The sequence below is a fragment of the Arvicanthis niloticus genome, chromosome 17 (assembly GCF_011762505.2).
Source record: "Arvicanthis niloticus isolate mArvNil1 chromosome 17, mArvNil1.pat.X, whole genome shotgun sequence".
In the NCBI taxonomy this organism is placed as follows: Eukaryota; Metazoa; Chordata; class Mammalia; order Rodentia; family Muridae; genus Arvicanthis; species Arvicanthis niloticus.
The window spans coordinates 31,900,211-31,921,583 of NC_047674.1; the positions used below are offsets into that span (position 1 = coordinate 31,900,211).

At 49.9% G+C, this 21,373-nt stretch overlaps 1 protein-coding gene and 1 long non-coding RNA gene across 2 annotated transcripts in view; one reads left to right on the top strand and one right to left on the bottom strand.

Moving 5' to 3' along the window:
• Positions 1-8,124, bottom strand: part of Hs6st1 (heparan sulfate 6-O-sulfotransferase 1) — a 39,290-nt gene extending 31,166 nt beyond the window's left edge. Inside the window, exon 1 of the mRNA XM_034521610.2 lies at positions 7,327-8,124. Coding sequence (XP_034377501.1) covers positions 7,327-7,853 — 527 coding nt within the window. The 5' untranslated portion in view covers positions 7,854-8,124. The remainder of the gene's footprint in view (positions 1-7,326) is intronic.
• Positions 2,239-3,382, top strand: LOC143434843 (uncharacterized). Its single transcript, XR_013104654.1, has 3 exons — positions 2,239-2,351; positions 2,458-2,587; positions 3,248-3,382. It is a non-coding gene; the product is annotated as an uncharacterized LOC143434843 (long non-coding RNA).
• Positions 8,125-21,373: the final 13,249 nt, after the last annotated feature.

The window sequence follows — 21,373 nt, forward strand, 5'->3', positions numbered from 1 at the left end:
TACCCCTGTGGCAGACACAGTCAAGGTGACCATTTAAAGAAGGGGAGACATCTCTTCTGTAGATGTTCCAAAGCCCATGAAGTGAAGCCGGGATTGTACTTGGTTGGACCACCTTTGGGCTGCTCACCTACTTGATATTACCTCAGTATGGCCCTGTAAGATGCTTCCCAACCCAGCTCCTGCTCTCCTGTCTCTCCTGAGCTGGCTCCCTTGCTGTTGGGCAGTCACAATCCTTCCTGTCCTTACCTGCCCCCTGGCTGGACTGAATAGAGCTTATCACCTGACCCCTGATGAGACAGAAAATGAGGCTTCAAGTGGTCCAGGCAGGGAGCAGCCAAACTGGAGCCTACACTGTTCTGACTCCAGATGCAGGAATGGCAGGGTCCCTGTGGCAAGCACAGTTTCTGCAGAGTGGCCTGGCTGACTGGTGGAGAACCCCATGTTGAAGTAGCCTGACCATGAGAGGGAAGGAGCTCGCTCCCGTTCATGACCAGGGGTGTAGATGACTTTGGCCACTGACCTCTGTGCTTTACAGTTCTGTAAACCATTAATTCCCAGTTTAATCCATCTATTTATTATCTTTTCAGACAACTACTGATTTGTGCTGATGTCCCCGCTGCTGGGCCTTTTAACAATCCATGTAAACAAACAGAAGCAGTTGCATGGCTCATGGCCTTCAAAGCTGGGCCAGATGCCGGGCTGTGGGGAATGGCTTCCCTCCAAAGCTCCACGCCTATGTGCAAGGCCCCTGTTCAGCCATGCCCACCATGGTGCCACAGACAGCCTGCTTTCCAGATGGGGAGCTGGGCACTCTCTGTTGGCAGACTGTGTAACTCAAGGGGTCGTAACTGGCTATGCCTCCCACGATACGTGGGTACAATCTCAAGCTGGGTGCTCCAGGAGGTCATTGGTCCCTCTCTAGACCCCAGTGGTGGATAGATATCTCGACCACAAAAATGGAGATGTGTTTACTGAGTCCCAGAGTCACTGGCTCTGGTCACTAGGCAGAAGAGGCTAGCTTACAGGCTCCCTCTAGTTTTGATCCAGCTTTAGAACCCTACAGAACACATGCCCCTGGGACATGAACAGTCAGGCAGGTTACTGTGTGTTCCCTCCTCTTTCTGGCACCTAAGCCCTGTGTGTATGGAGGATCTGAACATTCCTGGAACTTAGGTTTTTTTCTCCTGTGAGAGGCTGCCCAGGCCAAAGTCTGCAGTGCAGTCAATGAATGAATAACCCGGGGAAGCTGGGAATAGGGTGGAGCCTCCAAAAGTAGATAGTATCTCTAGAGGAGCATGAGCCAGTCATAGAGGGTAGAGAAGCCTCCTCAACGTGACAAGTTTCATGGATAATAGGTGTGTAGACTCGTGCCTCTAGCCAAGTGTCCATAGAACAGGCCTAGCCTCAGAGGGGCCAGTGGTAGAGGGGAGAAGGCTTATACAAGCCAGGTTTGATTGTCTCCAGTGGGCACTATCTGGAAGCTGGAGAGTCTCGTCTCTCCAGAGACTCTCCAGTCAGAGGTTAGGAATGACTGGCTTTTAGCTGTCTCCTGTGTGGGGGAATGTACATATTATTTCTACAAAGTGACAGACCCTGTACTCGGGGGACTTGGGACAATACTAAAGCAGGAAGGGGCATTTTAGTCTGGAACACACAAGGCTAAGAGTTCAACAGTCAGCAAATGACAGGCCTGAATTCTAAGGCAGATGAGACACTAACACCTGGGCTATCTCTCTCCACTTAGGCCATCTCTAGGTATGTCTCTGGCCCCTAGTCATCCCTGTGGCTAGCTTTTGGCAACATGCCTGCCCTACACTGCTGCCCACATCACTTCCCACTGGACCCTGTAACCTTTACTGGTCAGTGTGCCTTGACCTTAGTCCTCCTCCCCTCAACCTCTAGCCTAATACACTCTCCCTTCAACACAAAAGCAAAAATAACCAAGTCTTACTTGGAAGAGAAGGCAGCTGAGTTCCCCAAAAGGAAAAAAAAAAAAAAAGTCTTAAAAGATGACAGACATAAAAGTCATATGACCTGGTTGATAGTTCCTGAAATGGGGGAGGAGGGTGCAGCGGTACCTATCTCCAGGGCATACGGTTTATTCAGTGGGTGGGGAGAGCCTGGGTGGTACTGTTCAAAGCTTCAGCTTGGAGTCTGGCCTGATGAACTGACCAGCCCCTCTCTAACTGCTCTCCAAAACATGGTCTCTTGTACTTTACTCTTTTCAAACATACTAGGTAAATAGGGAGCCCTGGTGACAGTCACTTCCGGCTCTCTCTGTGGCTTCGTGTGTACTCTGGAAACACCTCTTGAGTCCTTTGCATTGGGGACAACAGAGGAAGAATGGAAAGGTACGTGGCTTCTGGCTTTCCCACTTATGTGTAGAGTGCCAAGCAGACAGAGATACGTTGGCCACGGTTTCACAACACTGCCTCTTACCCTGTCTGCCCTTCTTAGGATACTGATGGAGTGGGCAGCCTGGTGCTAAGGAGTTACTGGAGAACAATCCAGCCATGCAGGGGAGACTACTGGAAGCTGCTGTGTGTCACCGCGGCTGGTCTCAGTGGGCCATCAGCAGACCTCACAGGTGTGGTGTTCCCTTTTTAGAGCCAAGGGAACAAGGCTTGATTCCAGCCCTGCTGTGATGGGTGAAGGCTATCGGTGGTTTCTAGTAAGCCGGATGACTCAAGTTTCAAGTGTATAGTACATTTCTGCCTAGGTATGGAAAGCCTATACAGCCTGAATCTATGGCTGCCTTTCTTACTTAGGGACAGTCATTCTCAGGAGCAGAAGGCAGTAGGGGGCTGGTTGAGGCACAGGGCTTGGGATGGACAGATATCCAAATGCTGCCCCAGGCCTTCCAGGCTTAGGCACTTCGATCAATGAATTTAAATGGGCCAGTGTTCACACAGCTGCTTACACGGGGGCGTTAAGGACTATCTCACGCTGTGTTCCACTGCTGTAATGAAATCGGGGCTGGGTGCTTTCCAAAGCAAAGTTGACTAACTCGGTTTTTAGAGGTTCAAGGACATGATGTCAGCTGAAGCTCAGATTTAGTGAGGGCCTTGTGCAGAGATGACATCATGGCAGGATCGTGTGCAAGAGAGGTTACATGGCTGGCAAGAAGCCACAGAGCATCCATAGAAAGGCCCAGATTCACTCTTTCAAGAACTAGCTGGGATCTCCCTATCCTTTTTCAGAAAGGTGTCCTCAAATAACCAAATCACCTAGGCTCTATCTCTTAAAGGGCCAAAACATCAAAATTATCACACTGTGGACAGAACTGCCAGCAAGACACACAGGGCCAACTGAGATGATCACCAAGAGCTCTGGACAAGTGCTGCCCCACCCCCAGTACCTCAGTCTGCCCTCTGACCCTTGCTGTACACATCCCTAAGCAGGTAGGGAGACAACTGGGGTGACAGGACACAGCCATGTCCTCAAAGTTATGAGTAGGGTGGGGCTTTACAATAAAATAAAGTACTTTGTGTTCACTAAAAACAACAATACAGACAAACAAACAAACAAATGTTGGGGAACCAGTAAGAATGGTTCTGGAGATAAAAGATGCCTGCCTTAAAACCTGAGGCCTGATCGCTTGACCCCACATGGTGGAAGGAGAGAACTGACTTCCAGAAGTTGTTCTCTACCCTCTGATGCATATCCACGGCAGGCACATGCACACACACTCATACACACACATACATGCATGCACGCATGCACACACGCACACATGTGCACACACACAATAAGTATAATGTAAAAATAGTTTTTCTCTTCCTACTTAAAAAATAAAAGTGGTTTCCAAGTTGGGGCCTACTTTTTAAAGGAAAAGAAAAACTTTGTTACTGTTGTTTTTGAGACACAGTCTCATGTAGCACAGGCTGGAATTCACTACATAGTCAAGGATGACCCTTGCTGCTCCCACTCCCTGGAGTACTGGAAGTAGGGAATACACTTCCACATCTGGTTTGATATTGTAGTGGGGATAGAACTTAGGGCCTCCTGCATGCTAGGCCAGCACTCTATCAACTCAGCTGCATTCCTAGCCCAAGAAAACTTTTTAAAACCACAATCCTGATCCTAGGGAGGTGGCAGCTGGGAAGGGTACTCTGATGGCACAGGCTAGAAAGCACAAAGCAAGGCTGTCCCCAAGAATAAACGAACGTGGACACTCTCCAGAGCTGCAAAGCATTCAGATATCCTCCTCAGAGGAATTTACAAAGGAAATCGAAGCTGTGCAAAATATTTGCACACAGGAGTGTCTACTTGACACTTCCTTACAGAAGTGAAGAGAATAGCTCTCATTCTATCACATGGCAGCTAAGAGTGGGTTCACAGAGGGCCCGCCTGGCTGTAGTTGCCACAGACTGAGGTTTTCCAGATGCCCAACATATGCAAAACCACGGGAGGGGAATATGGGCTTCTCTTCCTGCTCAGTCACAAAAAATCATCAACATAATGGAAGGGGACACGTGAGAGACTCAAGGTCTCTTACTATAATGCCAGACTCCTCCTCTTCCTCACTACTGGACCCTGGAGGACTCCAGACCCAGAAGGTCTGGACTGCTGGTACCATCCTAGAGTGGCACCCAAACCTCCCACCCTACCTGTCAATGATGTCACCAAACTGAGCCCATAGCCACCAACTGTGAGCTTCACTGGCCCCCCCTGGGGCATTTTGTGTCCATCAGGGTTAGGGTTCTCTGACCCAGATAGTCACACTGTCAGACTAGAACTGGCCCAGGTGCCAATGGTCCTTGACGCTCATTCCCTGGCAGCTCCATCTGTCCAAGGCCAGCCAGCAAGCCTTCTGTCTCTCTAGACTGGTCTTGTAAGCACGCAGGCTTCTGCTAGCAGATGTGAGACATCTGTAGCAGACAGAGGCCACAGAAACCTCCAATGCTTTGCTCACACACCTGTTCCCCTACCGAGGCAGGAAGTACCAAGCGATGTTGTAAGTTACAAACCTAGGAAGGAGTGGAGGACCTGTGTCACCCAGATGTGTGCCCAGTTCAGAGCAGCCACAGGCAGATGTGCCATGGGGAGGTTGGTAGCTGGGGAGAGTCATGTGTCCAAGCTCTACCATACCCTGAGGGCAGCAAGAAGAGGAAGAGAAGGCCCACCCCAGTTTGCAAGGAGCCTGGGGATGGAACAGGCCTTAAAGGGTGACAGTGAACGCCACCTAACACCAGCCATCATGCCCGTCAACCCTGACAGCGACGGGGATCCCTGGGCCTATGGGAGTACAGCTCTTGCCAGGGATAGGGTTCAGTTGGGAAACTCAGGTGCAGCCAGGAGGAGTTCAATATGTAAAAGTCTCTTAGGTTAGTTTTGGGGGAAAAAGGCTATATACCTAGTGCCTAAGAAAGAAACAAGTAAAACACGGTGAAGAGTGTAACAGAGGAACCCAGTGTCACCTATTGGGGTGGCACAGTTAGAAGCTTTGGAACCAAGGGCCCTAGAGGCCCCTCCCCCACCTAGCCCACTGTTGCTGAGTCAGCAACTTTCTGGCTTGGGGTGGGGGGTGTTAGCAGCCCATCCTGCGTTTTGTATCCTGCAGGCTGTCGAGGCCTGTGAGCAGCATCTGGGGCCACCCATAGCCCCTGTTCCTTCCATTCATAGCCATGAGGCCACCCGAGCCTCTGATAAACTTCTAGCCAAGGGGTACCAGGGTCCTTCACTCTGGGAACCCAAAGGGCTGCAAGAAGAACACCGTGGTTACAATCTGTGGCCAGTGTGGTCCATGCGGGGTAGGCTCACCCCAAAGCTCTGGTCTCTCTATAGCCCTTAGAGCACCATGCACAGTTTGACTGGATCTCCTATAATTAGGATGCCCACTGTCACAGGCCCCACATCCTGCAGACAGAGAGGGCTTCCCTGAGCCTGCTGGGTTGTGCCCAGCACTGGGCCCCCACAGCCTTGACTGGTGGACCAGTGAACAGCTGCTATGGCTAGACCCAGACTCTAGCATAGCATGGTTGAACCACTGGGATGGGTCCCGTAACTGAAATATGTATGTGTACCCAGCAGAGCTAATGTGGACAGGAAGCAGTTTCAAGGCCTGGAAAGGAGATTCTGGGTCCAGATTAGGGCCATGGAATACCTCCATTGAGACTCAGAACTGCTAGGGGTGGGCACCGTGCATATCTATCACCGGACTCCAGCATTCTAGTGTTCAGGCAGTTTGGGAAATAAATCCTCGGGACTATAAGGCAAGCAGAGCTGTGGATCACAAACAGCTCCAGGCTGGTTGGACCCTGGAGTATCCTAACCCCACCGGTGAGCCAGCACTTTCCTGCCCCCTTTGGGGCAGTACCAAAGAAAATAGCGACTTCAGTCAAGACTTGCCCACGCCCACTTCCTAGCTCATCTGTAAATTCGGTCCTACAGTAAATATGGAAGAGAAACAAAGGCAGGCAAGAAGCCCTAATTCCTGGGGTGGGGTGGGGTGGGCCTGGGCTGGGGCGGGGTAAGGGGAAGAGAATCCCAGAAGGACCAGTGGGCACCAGCAGAAAGCCGGCTACAATCTCAACTTTACAAAGTGCTTTCGGAGGGGCTGGCCCTCAGCCACATCCCCCAGACGAGGAGGAGAATGAAGGGCCTTGCTGGAAGGTCCCTGGCTGCACAAGTAGCTTTGCCTGTCTCAGCTATCCCTAATCTGGCCGGTGGATTGATTTTTAGGGAAGGCAGTCCCCAACTGGAGGCTTTTGTTCCACTTTTGAGACTGGGGAGGCCAGGTAGTGCTGCCTTCTCTCTGTCTTCAGCGCGAGTCACACGGGCCTTTGTTCTACCTGCACACACCGGCAGGCAGAGCCCACCCCTTTCCTTCCTGGCAGCTCCTCCCCAGGTTGGCAGGCACTGGAGGGCCTGGAGATACCACAGGTGCAGAGGAAGAGGAACCTCGTTTCTCTTGCTCCACTTTTAGCACTAGACAGGTACGGGCTACACACACACACACACACACACACACACACACACACACACCTGTTTTTCTGCCTCTAAAGCGAAGCCTAGACCTTTAGCCCCCCGAGGTTTATCTCTCAGGCTAGCCGGCAGTGCACCGCAAGTGGGTTGGAGAGAGAGCAGCGGGCAGTGACCCAGGAGGAAGTCTGGGCACTGCGCAGAGAGGCCAGTGGTGAGAAGCACAGAACAGAGGGTGAAAAGAGGGATCAGAGGTCAGGAGTGGCAGCTGCAGGGGCAGATGAGATGGGGACCCTGGGATACCGCAGATCGGAAGGGGCCCCAAGAGAGCAAAGTGGGCAGATCTGGCCCGGGGTTTAGGGGTACCCCCCGCCATCACACTCGCCCGCAGCGGACGCTCACCTGGGCGAACGCAGACCTGCTGGGTCTCGGCGGTCTAGCACACCGGGCACACAGTTGGTGAGTTCGGTCCAGTCAGCGTGCAGCCCGCAGCTCCAGCCCGTGGAGAAGCGAGAGAAGAGCCAGGTCTCGCGGCGATTGGGCCGATAGCAGGTGCACTTTTTCTGGCCCGGGCGACAGTCGCAGGGCACCTCGAGGCGCACGTTCTGCACTAGGTGGCGGCCGAAGGTGGTGCCGCCGGTCTTCTGGATGTGCAGGAAGACGATCACGTCGTCGCCCTTCATGTCGAAGCGCAGCGAGCGCTCCAGCTCGCGCACCGGGAAGTAGTACTTTTTCTCGTAATGTGGGTCCGGCGTGGGGAAGAGATCCAGGTCGTCGGGGGGCGCGCGGCCACCGGGCGCGCCCAGACTCAGCCCCGGGCCCGCGTACTGGTAGAGGATGAGCATGAAGCACGCCGAGCCTGCCACCACCAGCACGAACTTGCTGGCGCGCTCAACCATGGTCCTGCCGCCGGCGCGCCGCCGCCGCATGTGTCACCATCGCCAGCGGCCCGGGCGCCGGGCCTGGGAGGGCGGGGGGCGCAGCTGCTCCGCCACCGCCGCCGCCACCGCCGCCCGCGCTCCGGCCCGGCCCGGCTACTCGGCGCCCAGGCTGTGAGCAGCGTCGCGGGCCCCTGGCCTCGGCGGCGCCGTGGCTGCTCCCCGCCCGGATCCCCGGCTCGGCTAGCGTACAGCCCGGCCCCCGCCACAGCGCCCCGCAGCCGCGCGCGCCCGCACCCGCCCGCAAAGCCCAGCGCCGAGAACGCTCTGCACCGCCCCGTGCGCCGCCGCGTCTCCGCAGTCCGTCGCGGCTCCGCCCCGCCCCGCCCCCGGCCCGCCCTCGCGGCGCCTCTTGCTGTCGCCGCCCGCTCCGATCCTCCGCTCCGCCTCTGGAGCGCCCTGGGGGAGGGGCGGGGCTGGAGGAGGCCCAAGCACAGGCCGGTGCTGGGCGCCGGGTCGCGTGTCTCTCACACTGTCAACGCCGATCGCTACGGAAAGGGCATTGGTTCCAGCTCGCAGACCTGTGGGTGGCGACTGGGTTGTTCCAAGCCCAGTGCTTGGCTCTTTTGGGCTTTGGTCTTGGGTTTGGGAGCCCGAGTTTTTTCACCTTCTCTGGACCATCATGGTAGTTTGTGTCACCTGAGCTCTCTCCGACGGGTATACGGAGGTTTTGACCTTCACACCAAGTTCCAAGTTCGAGAGCGCTGGGAGTCGGGGTTTGGGGCTGCCAGTAAGGTTAGGGAAGGAAGGGAGAGGTTGAGGGCATGGACCCAGCTCTTACGTGGATATTACCATTCCCCTGGCAGCACTGGGACAATAACCCAAAGCCCCCAGTGAAGAAGATAAGCCAAAATGTATGCAGAGGCTCGGGGACCAGCTTTGTTTACCCTTCTCCCCAGTGTGCATTGTTTTGATCCTGGGTCATATTTTTTTTAAAAAGTTACAAAATTGAGCCAACATTAGAAAAAAAAATTAAATTTTCAACCTTCGTGATTTTTTTTTTTATAGGTTGGCAGTAGGACCTGCAGCCTTGATTGGTGCTCTACCTGCAGTGAAGCGCAGCCTAGGCCTTAGCTTGCAAGTTGGAGGCTCAAATACTAGCTCCATGAAGCCTATGGCGTTTGAAAGGTCCCGCCACCCCGTGTTGTACTCTATAAGGGGCCTCTGGCTACACTTAGGCCGCTTGAGCAACTGGAAATGAGAGTGAAATGATCTGTCCAGAGTTCCACACCCTAGAGCATCTGGGAGGGGCTCGGGTGCTTGGATTCAGGCCAGAGTAGCCTCTGGGAGGCACTCCTGCTGTCAGGCCAGGCTCAGGTGCTCACATCATATACCCCGCCCCCATGCCCTGGGTCTAAGGGGTAAGTAAAAAAGTGGAGAGGGGGAGGGGATGGCAGTAAGGCTCTAAAGCATTTATTGCATGTCAAAGTGTCAAAGAAGAAGGAGGAGGAGGAGAAGAAGAAGAAGAGGAAGAAGAAGAAGAGGAAGAGGAAGAGGAAGAAGAAGAAGAAGAAGAAGAAGAAGAAGAAGAAGAAGAAGAAGAAGAAGAAGAAGAAGAAGAAGAGAAAAGACTTGAAAATAGAGCAAACGACAAAACCCTCCCAAACTGGGAGAACAGGAGACATGTGAACACATTCAAATCCAACTTGTCAGGGACTTGAAGAAACTGGGCTCGGCTGGTAAAGTGCTTGCCATGCATGAATAAGGACCTGGGTTCGGTACCTAGGACTCAGGTTTAAAATACCAAGCATGCTTGGCATATGTTTGCAAGTCCAGGACTGCTGGGGAAGAAGAGACAGGCAGATCCCTGGGGCCTGCCAGCCAGCCAGCCTAGCCTGTATGGTAGCAGGTCAATGTGAGACACTGTCTCAAAAACTAAGGTAGGCAAGTCTCAAAGGACCAAAATCCAAGGTCGTCCATCGTCCTCTGTCCTATACACACACACACACACACACACACACACACACACACAGAGAGAGAGAGAGAGAGAGAGAGAGAGAGAGAGAGAGAGAGAGAGAGAGAGATGTGCTGGGGAAGATCCCTTTTAGTCGCTGACCAGGGCAGTATTCCTGCATGGGATTTGATCGACAGCAGTCCAGACTTACAGGGCATAGCTGCAAGCTAACCCTTCTGATATTTTTGCTTAGACACTAAGATCTATCAAAAGGCCGATCCCAAACAGAGCTGCTCCAGTACCAGGCATAGTAGATAATATTTCCAATCTCACCAGCAAGCCTTGCAAGCACAAGCTAGAATAACCATTTTACAAAAGCAAAAAGGTCTAGGGCAGATCTCCAGAGCCAGACAAACCCTTCTTCTCATTCTGTTCATGGGCTGTGTGGAGCCCCTTCCAGTTCTCTGACTTTGCCCAGCCTGTGTTAATCTCTGTTCCCCAGGACAGAGGAAAAAAGCAGAGGGTCACTACAATGGTCTATTGCCAAGTAGCCCCAGAGCGTTCAAGAGAGACCCACCTATGCTTGACTGCCCCCAAAGGGGAAACTGGAAACCTGGTGAGGGCAGAAGAGTCTGGTATAGGTACCCAGTGGGTAGCTGTCTCTGTGACAAACTGCAGAGGTAGCCATAACACACTGGCTCAGGAATCGACAACATCTCATCAAGTGAAGCTTCTTCTTCAAACTTCCTTCTTGCCAGAACGGTTGAAGAGCCCTCCTCCTTAGCCAGGAAGCCCTCTTTTCTTAACTCTCACAAGGAAGGTTTTACCTCCTCACAAGTGGGTTTTACCCACTCTCCCTATTTATAATAAGCCGGGCAGGTGCAGCTTGATGCTCCTGAGGGAATTGGTGAATGGGAACCACCCGGAAGTCAAATTCTCCTCCCCCCTCCCCCGCCCCCAGTCTTAGGTCAAGGAGTGAGGCTTTGCAGCCTGACTAGCCAGGTTTCACCAGGCTCTTTTCCCTGAAAAACTGGCAGAAATGTGACACCTAGGGTTTGCTGTGGATTGTGAGATCGATGAGGCCCGGCTGTCACCGGGACTCGGTGAAGGTTTTATTTGCTGTTCCTTTTCTCTCCCTGGTAGCCAAGGCTCCTCCATAGTCCTAGGAGTGCACACAAAAAGGAGAAACCCCTATAAATGTTTGCTGGAGGGACTATCCAGCCTCAGTGTTTGCGTCTACTTTGTCCCTACCTTTGTCCTCAGACTGCATACTTCAGAGCCCTGAGCTCTAATACGAAGGAAAAAGAAAAGGACGGCTAGTGGCAGGATGTGAATGAAACGTGTTACCATACTTCTGTTGGAGAAAAGATTAAGCCAGCTAACATACTTCCCTACCCATCGTGTGTCCTTATAGTCTGAGAACCAAGAGATCAATTCATCCCTCCTCCTCCCACCCTCCATCCCCGGGCGTGCAGTCCCGCGGGCGGACACGCGGGGGCACAGCCACCGGCTGCTCCTTCGTTCCGCAGTTGACATTGTAAAATTGGGGGATTTTCCACACTTGCTTCGCTGGTTCTCCGTCGGCTGTCTGCCCATTGTTTCTGAAGGAGTGGAGGGGGCAGTCACGTTGCCTTTAGAGCCTCCCCTGGGGCTGCAGGCGGGGAGCGGAGAGCGGTTTAGCCAAAGGACAAACTTTTAAAGGTGACTTGGAGAAGCCGAGGCTAATGGGCTGAGTCTAGAGCTGCTACTGTGGGGGACCGGGGGAGCCGAGCTGGGCCACTCTTGTGGAATCTGAGCCCACCAGTCCCCGTAGTCCCCGTAGTCCACGTCTGCTCCATGTACCGTCTGTTGCCGCCTGGTCTGAAGGGTACTTTATTGGCGTCCCCAGCATCCTCTACCAAACAGCCTTTTCTCCTATTCCCTTTCCTCCGGTGACAGAATTGTGCTGTGGCCGTGTGGACCCCTACTCCAGAACTTTGTAGTACCCTCGTGCAAAGGCCTGCCTGCTGGGACCCATGGAGAACACACACACGATTCAGTTGTTCTCCACTCACTACCAGTGTGAATTGAGGAACTCAGACCTGAAGTGGCCACTAGAGCTTCTGAGACGGTCTCCTCCTTTAGTGGAGAGTCTGAAGAGTCTCCTGCAGGCTGGTGCCACTCTGAAAAAGGCCAACCCCAAGGAATCACTCATCTTCCCTGCCCAGAGGTTGCGTGCTGTGTAAAGGGACTATGGTCCTTCCTGGCTGGCTGTGCATCCAGCAGACGAAACTTCATTTCAGGTCCCTCGTTCTCTTGACCTTTCCAGTGCTGAACTCGCCTTCCCAGGGCACATCTCTGAGAGTACCTGGTGATCCCCCAGTGGCCGGCTGGGCAAGGCAGATTCCTATAGCTTGATGAGACATGGGCAGACATACTGTTACCCAAAGGGTTTTTGCCTGTCTGTGAGTGTGTGCATTCCCTTGCATGTATTTATGAGTGTTGTACATGTGTGTGTGTGTACTTTTCACATATGTGTGTAAGTGAGCATGTATGTGTTTGTATGTGAAGGCCAGAGGATGACAACTTGTGCATCTGCCTTGATGTCTGTCTTATTTACTGAGTCAGGGTCTCTTGCTGTCCCTGGAGTTTTGCTAATCTAGCTAATAATCCCTGGCCCTGGGCATCTCCTTTCTCTGCCTCTCAGGACTGTGATTACAGGCAGTCCACCACGCCCACCTGGTTTTTATTTGGGCTCTGGGGTTCCAAACTCTGGCCCTCATATCTGTACAACAGTGGTTTATCTGCTAACCCATGGCCCTAGACCCCTGACTGATGGTCATTTCTGCATGGAACATCTGCCAGGACCTGCTGCCAGAGAGAGTGTGGGAGGCCTCCTACCAGATTCCTGCCAAGGCTTTCCTTTTTTCCAGAAGGAGCCCAGCTGGGGTAGGGGGAGTCATGGGAGAGGCTAGTGGGTGGTCTAGGAAGATGCATGAGGCTATCTATGCCACTGGGGAGCATCCATGACTCTGCAGAGGGTTGACCCCCTACAGGTTGAGACAAGCAACCTAGACTGAGGTCTTGTTCTATTGGTGCCTCGCCTGGGTTATGGCCTCGGTCCTGGTCCTATGCCACACTGAACCTGGTGAGGGTGGTAGCGTTCAGCATCTTGAATAAGTCTTCATTTACCACGTGGCTGCTAGCAGCTCACCTCCTTTGTCTTCTGCCTGTGACTCCTCCTTCACCTGTGACACATGGCATCTCTCCTGTGGTGGGAGCTGCCCTTGCTGGGAGATAGCAGAGCCCCTCCCTTATCTGGCTGACTCTTGAACTGCTCATCTTTGCTGACATCAATGGTTGCTTTCCTGATAGGGTAATGCCAGCTGGTACGGAGCTCAGTGGGAGATACTTTCTTAGGGCAGTTCTCTGGGGTGCTTTAAGGGGTGCCAATGTTTCAGAGAGCGTCTTTGTCAGCAAGATCTTGGCTGTGGGAAGGGGTGCATTTACATTTATGTGCACGTGTGTGTGCATGCACAGGAAAGCCAGAAGTCAGGCTCCAGGATTGTTCCCCCAAGGGCATCCACTGTGTTTTTTGAGGCACTGTCTTTTACCAGGACCTGGAGCTTGCTGATGGAGCTGGGCTGGGTGGCCAGAGAGGATCTGCTTAGCCGCACTCCGGGGCCAGATTTATAAACATGTGCACCATGCCGGGCTTTTTGTGGGGTTGCTAGAAATTAGACTTGGGCCCTCATTCTTGGGTGACAAGCGTTTTGTCTACTAAGCCATCTCTCTCTCACTCTAAGTAGCAATATTTTTGTCACTTGCCTTTATAAACTGTTATCTCCTAAGGAGAGGATTTTGGATGAAGTGGGCCTGGTCCAGGGGTGCATAGTAGTTTGGACTGGAGGGGAAGGCTAGCAACCTACTCTGAGTCTAAGAGAAAAATATCAGTTATGTACATGATCCCATAGCACTCAGGAAACAGGGCACTGCCCACCAGCCAAAGGATGGTACTTTTAACAGATCTTGTAGCAGTGGCAGCCCCAGCAGGGGCTACCAGGAAGTGGCCAGCTCCTAAAGGGGTGTCAGGGCATAGGCTGGCTGTCTTTCAGCAATAGGGATGGGTGCTTAGTCCTGTCTGGTCTGAGGGTAGTCACCCAGCTCAGAGCCCTGTGTATCTTCTGACAGAAGCTGGCCCTTTGACAGGAGTTGGACCACTGTGTTCAGCCCTCACAGGCTGCATTGTCAGTGCTACACTGGGCAGTGTTTTGGGTGGGGCCCTCTTTATCTCCTCTCTCCTGATGGCTGTGAGAGCTCGGGACTGAGTTCACTGGTAAGGCCACTAAGCTGAGTGGAGATGCAGAGGCCTCCTGGTAGGTACATGACCCTGGAATGGGGAGGAATGGCTTTATCTTAGCTTTCAGTTGCCCCTCATAGTCCATCATTGAGGAAAGTCCAGAAAATTGGGCACATGGTCCCTTGGTTGGGAGGGAAGAGTCCAGCAGATACTCCAGGCCATTCCTGGGATCTTTGGTGCAGAGATCGGGCTCAGAGGCTACTGTGCCCCAAATGGGGATGCAGAACTCAGAGATCTAGGCTAAGACAGGATGGATGCTATAAGTACATGGGCCAAATTATCCCCATGACAGTCAAATTTGGGCTGTCCCTGGACTCTCAGACCTGCTGCCTGTACCCTTTGCACATCTCTTGCAGGCCCAGAGCCTCACTGTGCCAGATTGTGGACACCCAAGGATATGTATGCTCCCTATTTCATCACATGGTCCTGTAAGATTCCCTAAGTCTAGAAACTTCAAAGACCACAAATGCCCTACAGCCATGCAAATAGACACCAGACTGTCCAAAGAGGTGGGCGGTTGTCTGTTGACTTTAGGAGATAAGACATCTAGGGTTTGCTACAAATCTTCCCCGAGGCCTGGGGCTTTGGGAAATCTGATGGGCTTCTGGTTGGAGTGGGGTAGGGGCACGGACTGGGAGAGAGCAAAGCCCATTGTGATACCACCTGCTCCACATCTGTGTCAGTTTAACTTTTCATAAACAAAAGCTAAAACACAAAAGAAAACCTCAGCAATTACTGGATCAGGCGGCTCCCCGGTGAGGTTGAGTCAGGTTTTCTCTCCATCACAATGGATTGGCTCTTAGGCAGGTGGGAACAGGCTGACACAAACAAAGCAGTGGTCCAGATTCTGGTGGGGACAAGGTGGTTTAGACTAGTCTGCTGTTCTTTGCCGAGTGTTGTTTGGCATCAGAGACAAAGGAGGCAGATAGAAGGTGGGAGGGATAAGTTGATCTGAAACCTGGCCAAAAAGGCAGAGGGAGGAGGGTCAAATGGGCTGGGCCTCCTCTCTGGGTGTGGCTACTTGGGTGTATTTTCCTAGGTGTAGCTCTCTAGGTGACCTCCACGGTTGGACCTTCAAGTGTGTACTTGTCATGATAGGCCAGCAATGCTGTTGGGAAATCTAGGTGAGCCTTGCATTTCCTTCTGGTAAGAGTTGCAGACTAGATTGGAGAATTTTCTTTCCCTGAGGTTCCAGCCCTGTCTCCACATGTCATCACTGGGTGGCATTAGCAAAGTGAACCCCCACCCCATGCCTACACACACACACACACACACACACACACACACACACACACACACACACAGAGTGGCCTGGGCTGTACAAAAGGTAAATCAGTATGGTCCATTGTGAGCATGAAGCGTCCTTAGGGCTCATTAAAGAAACACAGATAAGCAGGAGGCGCTTTCCCCCTTACACTTCCATCACAAGTGCCTGGAAGCTGATTGTCTCAGAACTCTGAGAGATGAAAAATTGCAGGCAGTGTGTTACAGGACAGAGCCTACTCTCTTAAAAGGGGGCAGTCTCAAGCCCCAGGACATTCATTTGATAAAACTTTGCATCCTTAACCAATAGAATGAGGACTTGGGGAAGGGGAGAGTATGCTAAAAGAGCTCAGATTGTACCTCTGTGGAAAGCCAGCCTATGGGGAAAGGGGGCAGGGGTTTTTCAATCAGGGACTTTCAAAGCCGATTTTGCCTTTTCTCTAGGTTCACCTCTTGAGCTCTTGAGCTCGTGGTTGGGGGTGGGGAGGGGGGTTGTTTCCTACACTCCTTCAGCTCAACTGGCTGGAACATTCCTCCTCTTCCAGGAGGACTGGCTGATTCACTTGGCCCTCAGTCCCCAGCAGTAATACCAGAAGAACCAGATAAACCACATAGACAAAAGCAGTGCAGCAAAAGACTTCAGAAATGAGATTCTTACAGAGCCACAGCCTACCCATACAGGCTGGGACCTGCCTACTCAGCCTCACGGGGACTGGCTGCTGAAATAAAAAACACTTACCAGCACTCCCTGTATCTTAATATAATAGAAAACATGTCTGGAACACAACAACAACAACAACAAAATGCACTCATCAGTCCCCCAAACTGGGAAAATTGCATCTTGAACACGAGAAGAAACTCAGCTGATGCTAACACACAGTTAAGTCAGGGGTTGGAATTATCTGGAAGAATTTTCAAGTAGCCAGCCTAAAAATGCTTCAATAAGCAATTAGACATTCTCTTGAAACACATTATAAAAATAGAAAAAGTTGTAGGCAAGAAATAGAAGCTACTATGCCTGAAGATTACTCAGTGGATAAAGTTCTTGCTCTGCAAACCAGAAGGCTGGATGGCCACCTTTAGGATGCATGTAATGCATTTGTAATCCCAGCATGCCTACAGGGAGATGTGGAGGTGGAGACAGAAATCTCTGGAAGCTTGTGGGCCACCCAGCCTAGTAGATGCATGCAATGATGAAGAACTAGAACCTGTCTCTAACAAGGTAGAAAGCAAAGACCAACATTTCAGGTGGTCCTCTGACCTCCACACATGTTCCTGTATCCATACATGTGCTCATGTGTGCACATGTGCATGCATGCAAATGCACACACATACACACATGCACACGACACATAAACACATGAAATAGTAATAAAGAAATAGAGTTATATAAACTGTACCTGGACCTAGCTTAGCTTTTCTCTGAGGACACCCTCTTAGCCTCCCTTTCTAGCTAGCTAGCTCATGACTGTTCCCTTGTGTCAGTTGACAATCCTCAGAAACACTTTCTGCTGGGGACCCCAGTGACCACTCCAGGCTGGGATTCACTCAGTCGTCATCACAGAGTCTTCTTGCACTAGATGGATACTCATAGCTCCTCATAGCTGGACAATGTGCAGAGAGTGAGAGACTTTGGGACACTCAGCCCTAAAGGGGCTGACTTCATCAAATCCTTTCTTCAGGGCTGGGGAGCAATGCAGAAGAGGAAGCAGAAAGATTGTAAGAACCAGAGGGGCGGGGCGGTGGTGGCGCACGCCTTTAATCCTAGCTCTTGGGAGGTAGAGGCAGTCGGATTTCTGAGTTCGAGGCCAGCCTGGTCTACAGAGTGAGTTCCAGGACAGCCAGGACTACACAGAGAAACCCTGTCTTGAAAACAAAACAAAACAAAACAAAAAACAAACAAACAAAAAAAACCAAAACCCAGAGGGGATGTCTGACTCTGAGGAAATGGTGTCCTCCAGACACAACAGGGCTGATGTACATATGAACTCACAGAGACTGCACAGGTTAAAGCTAGATGAGGTCCCAGCACTGAGAGAGGAAAATGGACATGGGCTCCCACCTCTAACTAAGCTATTTACAACTGATAGTTGCTGACATAAGAACTATTATTCTTCTCCAATGGAGTGTCCCTGAATGCATTAGCCACTTGAGGGGCAGCCCTATGCCCAGCAGGAGATGGCCAACACAAAACTCAGTGGCATTTTTGTAGACTTTTTGTCTCATTTTGCTTTGTTTAGGCTTTTTTTTTTTTTTTTCCTTATTGATCTTTTGTTTGTATATTTTGGTTTCTATTTTTATGTTGTTGACAGCTTTGGGGGAGCATAGGTTTTGTTTGTTTGTTTGTTTTGTTTTTGTTTTTTTTGAGAAAGGATGTGGAGCTGAATGGATAAGGAGGCAGGGAGGATCTGAGAGAAGTTGGGGGAGGGAAACCATGATTAGAATATACTGCATTGCTGGGCAGTGGTGGCTTATGTCTTTAATCCTGGCACTTGGGAGGGAGAGGCAGGCGGATTTCTGAGTTCGAGGCCAGCCTGGTCTACAGAGTGAGTTCCAGGACAGCCAGGGCTACACAGAGAAACCCTGTCTCAAAAAAAACAAAAAAAAAAAAAACAAAAAAAAACCAAAAAAAAAAAAAAAAAAAAAAAAAAATGAGAAGGTAGAAGAAGGAAAAGAAAAAAAAATTACTGCATTAAATTATTTTAAATTAACAAAATAAAACTGTACCTAAAAAGGAGATGGAAGAAGGTGGAATCCATGAAATGACAGAATCCTTACAGTCTGAATAAACAGGAAGTAGATTTAAGAAAAAACAAACAAACAAACAAACAAAAACCACCACAGCCACAGAGATAAAGAGACAATAAGGAAACCCAATATTTGTTTGACTGAAGTCCAGCTAGAGACCAAGAGTAAGACTGAAGGAATTTTAGAGAAATGATAGATGGGAGCATCTCATCCTACAAAAAATGAATGGTTAAACAAACTGTGGTATGTCTATACATTGGAATACTATACATAGCTGAAAAGGAACAAAATACTGATACTGGCCAAGGGTAGGGTTTGTGGTGGCAGAGATGGTGGCACATGCCTTTATTTCCAGCACTCAAGAGGCAGAGGAAGAGACAGACAGATCTCTGAGTTCAAGGGCAGCCTGGTCTACAGATTGAGTTCTAGGACAGCCAGAGCTACACAGAGAAACCCCATTTCTAACAAAAACAAACAAGCAGACAGACAGACAGACAAACCTGGCAAGTAACAACCTGGAACCATTTTAACGGCATTAAACAGAGTGAGAGGTGCCATTAAAAATGTTACACACAGAATGATTCTATTTATATCACATTGTTTAAACTTTTATTTACTTATTATATATGTATGTGTGTTTTGTGCTCATGTATATCTGCACACCATGTGTGTGCCTGGTGCCTGCATAGGTGTAAAGAGGGTGTTGGAGCCCTTGGAACTAGAGTTACAGATGAGTGTGAGCCACCATGTAGGTTCTGAGAATTGGACAGCAGTCTTCTAGGACAGCAGCCAGTGCTCTTAACTGCTGAACCATCTCTCTAACATCTGTATCTTTATTTTATTTTATTTTATTTTATTTTATTTATTTTTAATGGCAGTACTAAGGATTGAATCTAGGCTCTTATACATATGAGACAGGCCTCCTTAAAAATTATTTTATGTGTACATGTGTGTATGTGTACATGTGGGGGGGGGGGTGCGCAAGAAGAAGCTGTCAGATCCCTTGAAGTTGAAGTTACTGACCTTTGTGGCTCGCCCAACATGGCTGCTGGGGTCTGAACACTGGACCTCATGATTAAACAAGTGCTCTTTACCACTGAGCTATTTCTCCCCTTAGTTTTTGAGACTAGAATCTCACTTTCATTTGGAACTCACCAATTTGGTTAGGATGGCCAGCCAGTAAGTCCTATCTGCCTGTCCCTGCCTTCCCATCTTGGGGTTACAATGTATACCACCACACTGAGTTGAGGATCAAACTCAGCTCTCCATGTTTGTACATACAGCACTTTACTGGCTGATCTGTCTCTGTTCTAGGGCAATGTATATTCTAAACCCTTTAAGAACAAAAAGCAGGTCAATAGTTACTAAAGATTAAGATTTGTATCCTGGGTGGTGGTTGTGGAGGCACAAACCTACATATTTGGGGGTTGTATGCAACAGATAAGACACAAAGTAACAAGTATGCAATTGTATGGAACTGAAAAGATACAAAGTAACAAATGTGGGATTTTTATGGCACAGAAAAGACACAAAGTAACAAGTATGGGATTATATGGAACTGAAAAGACACAAAGTAACAAGTATGGGATTTTAAGGAGCAGAAAAGGCACAAAGTAACAAGTGTGGGATTTTATGGAATTGAAAAGACACAAAGTAACTACTGCCAAAGCTAGGCCTGATCTGCACTAGGCTCTGATTGTGTTGCTAGGATGTCCTGCTTATAACAGTGTGCCAATTTTCTGCAAGTCCTTCCTACTGCTTGCCTGCCCATGGCTAGCTTAGAACAAAAGGTAACCTAAAGCTAGCCATGGGCAGGCAAGCAGTAGGAAGGCACTTTCCTTTAATCAAAGGCACTTTCCTTTAATCAAAGTACTTGGGAGGTGGAGGCAGGAGGATCAGAATCCAGAATCATCCTCAGTTACACAACAAGTATGTGGGTGTATCTGAGTATCACTGGCTATAGGAGACACTGTTTCAACAAACAAATTAGCAAACAAAGAAGCAAACAAGCAAAACCCACCCAATATAGTGTTCTGTTATAGCAGAGGAAAATACTGAGACAGAAATTATTCTGTCAAGTCTGGAATAAAATTTAAATGCAGAAAAGTAGGAAACTTTTGTAAATAAAACAGACATTTTCTTGTAATTTCATATCAAGAACTGACTGTAATGAGTTTTTATTTCTTTCTGATTTTTTTTTTTTGTTTTGCACATAGTAAGTCAGAGGTTGAAAGCATGCTGTTCATGTGATGTGAAACTATGAAAATTTCATTTAATGCTTTATCTCAGGAAACTTTGCAAATTATCAAGGAATACTTAAAAGTCTGCTTGCCTACCTTAATATTTGGAGATGCCATGATCTGCTTCATAGTTTTCTTATTGTTGGACTTTTGAGTTTTTAAAATAGAAAAAATTTTAAATTACATTGTCGTGTGTGTGTGTGTGTGGGGGGGGCATGTACACATGCCATAATGTGCATGTGTGGAGGTCAGAGGACAAACTCAAGTGCTTGTCTTTGCCTTGATTACCTCTGCTACACACCAGGCTCTTTGGCCGAGGGGCTTCTGAGAAGTATCTTACTGTATAGCTTTGCTATAGGGGTCCTGGGGTTACAGTCACATACTACCACGTCTAGCTTTGCATAGGTTTTGGGCTTTCAAACTCTGGTCCTCACATTTGCATGGCAAGCATTTTCTCTATTAAGCCACCACCCCAGGCACAAACCATCATGTTCAGAAACCCATCAGATAGCTGTGGTTATAAGAAATGATGGGACGCTGAACTTTGGAAAGTGGGTGAAAGTTGAAATAACTTTCATCTTGGAAGATCAGTAAGGGCAGAAATGCTTGCTACAGGGAAGGAGGAGGCAGTTGACACTCTTGTTTTGTGTTGAGACAGGGTCTCACTGTGTAGCCCTGGCTGGTCTGGAACTCTTATGTAGACCAGGCTGACCTTGAACCCATGGAGAACTTACTCCACCCTCTGCCTCCCAGGCCTTGGGGCTAAAGTTATGCATTACCATGACAGTTGACAGCCAACATCTTAATGCACTGTTTAGCCCTGTGTGGCTAGGTAGTACTCTAAGCAGACACCATAAGGTGAATCCACGTGATCTGCCAACTTTAAAGGCCTAAAGTCAAATGTGGTTTATTTCTGCATGGTACATGAAAAAAGGGATATTTCACTAGAAGCGTGTGTCATTAACTTCAGTCTCAACTGTTATTTTACAGACAGAATTTGGTATCCACAACCAGTGGTGAGGCCCCA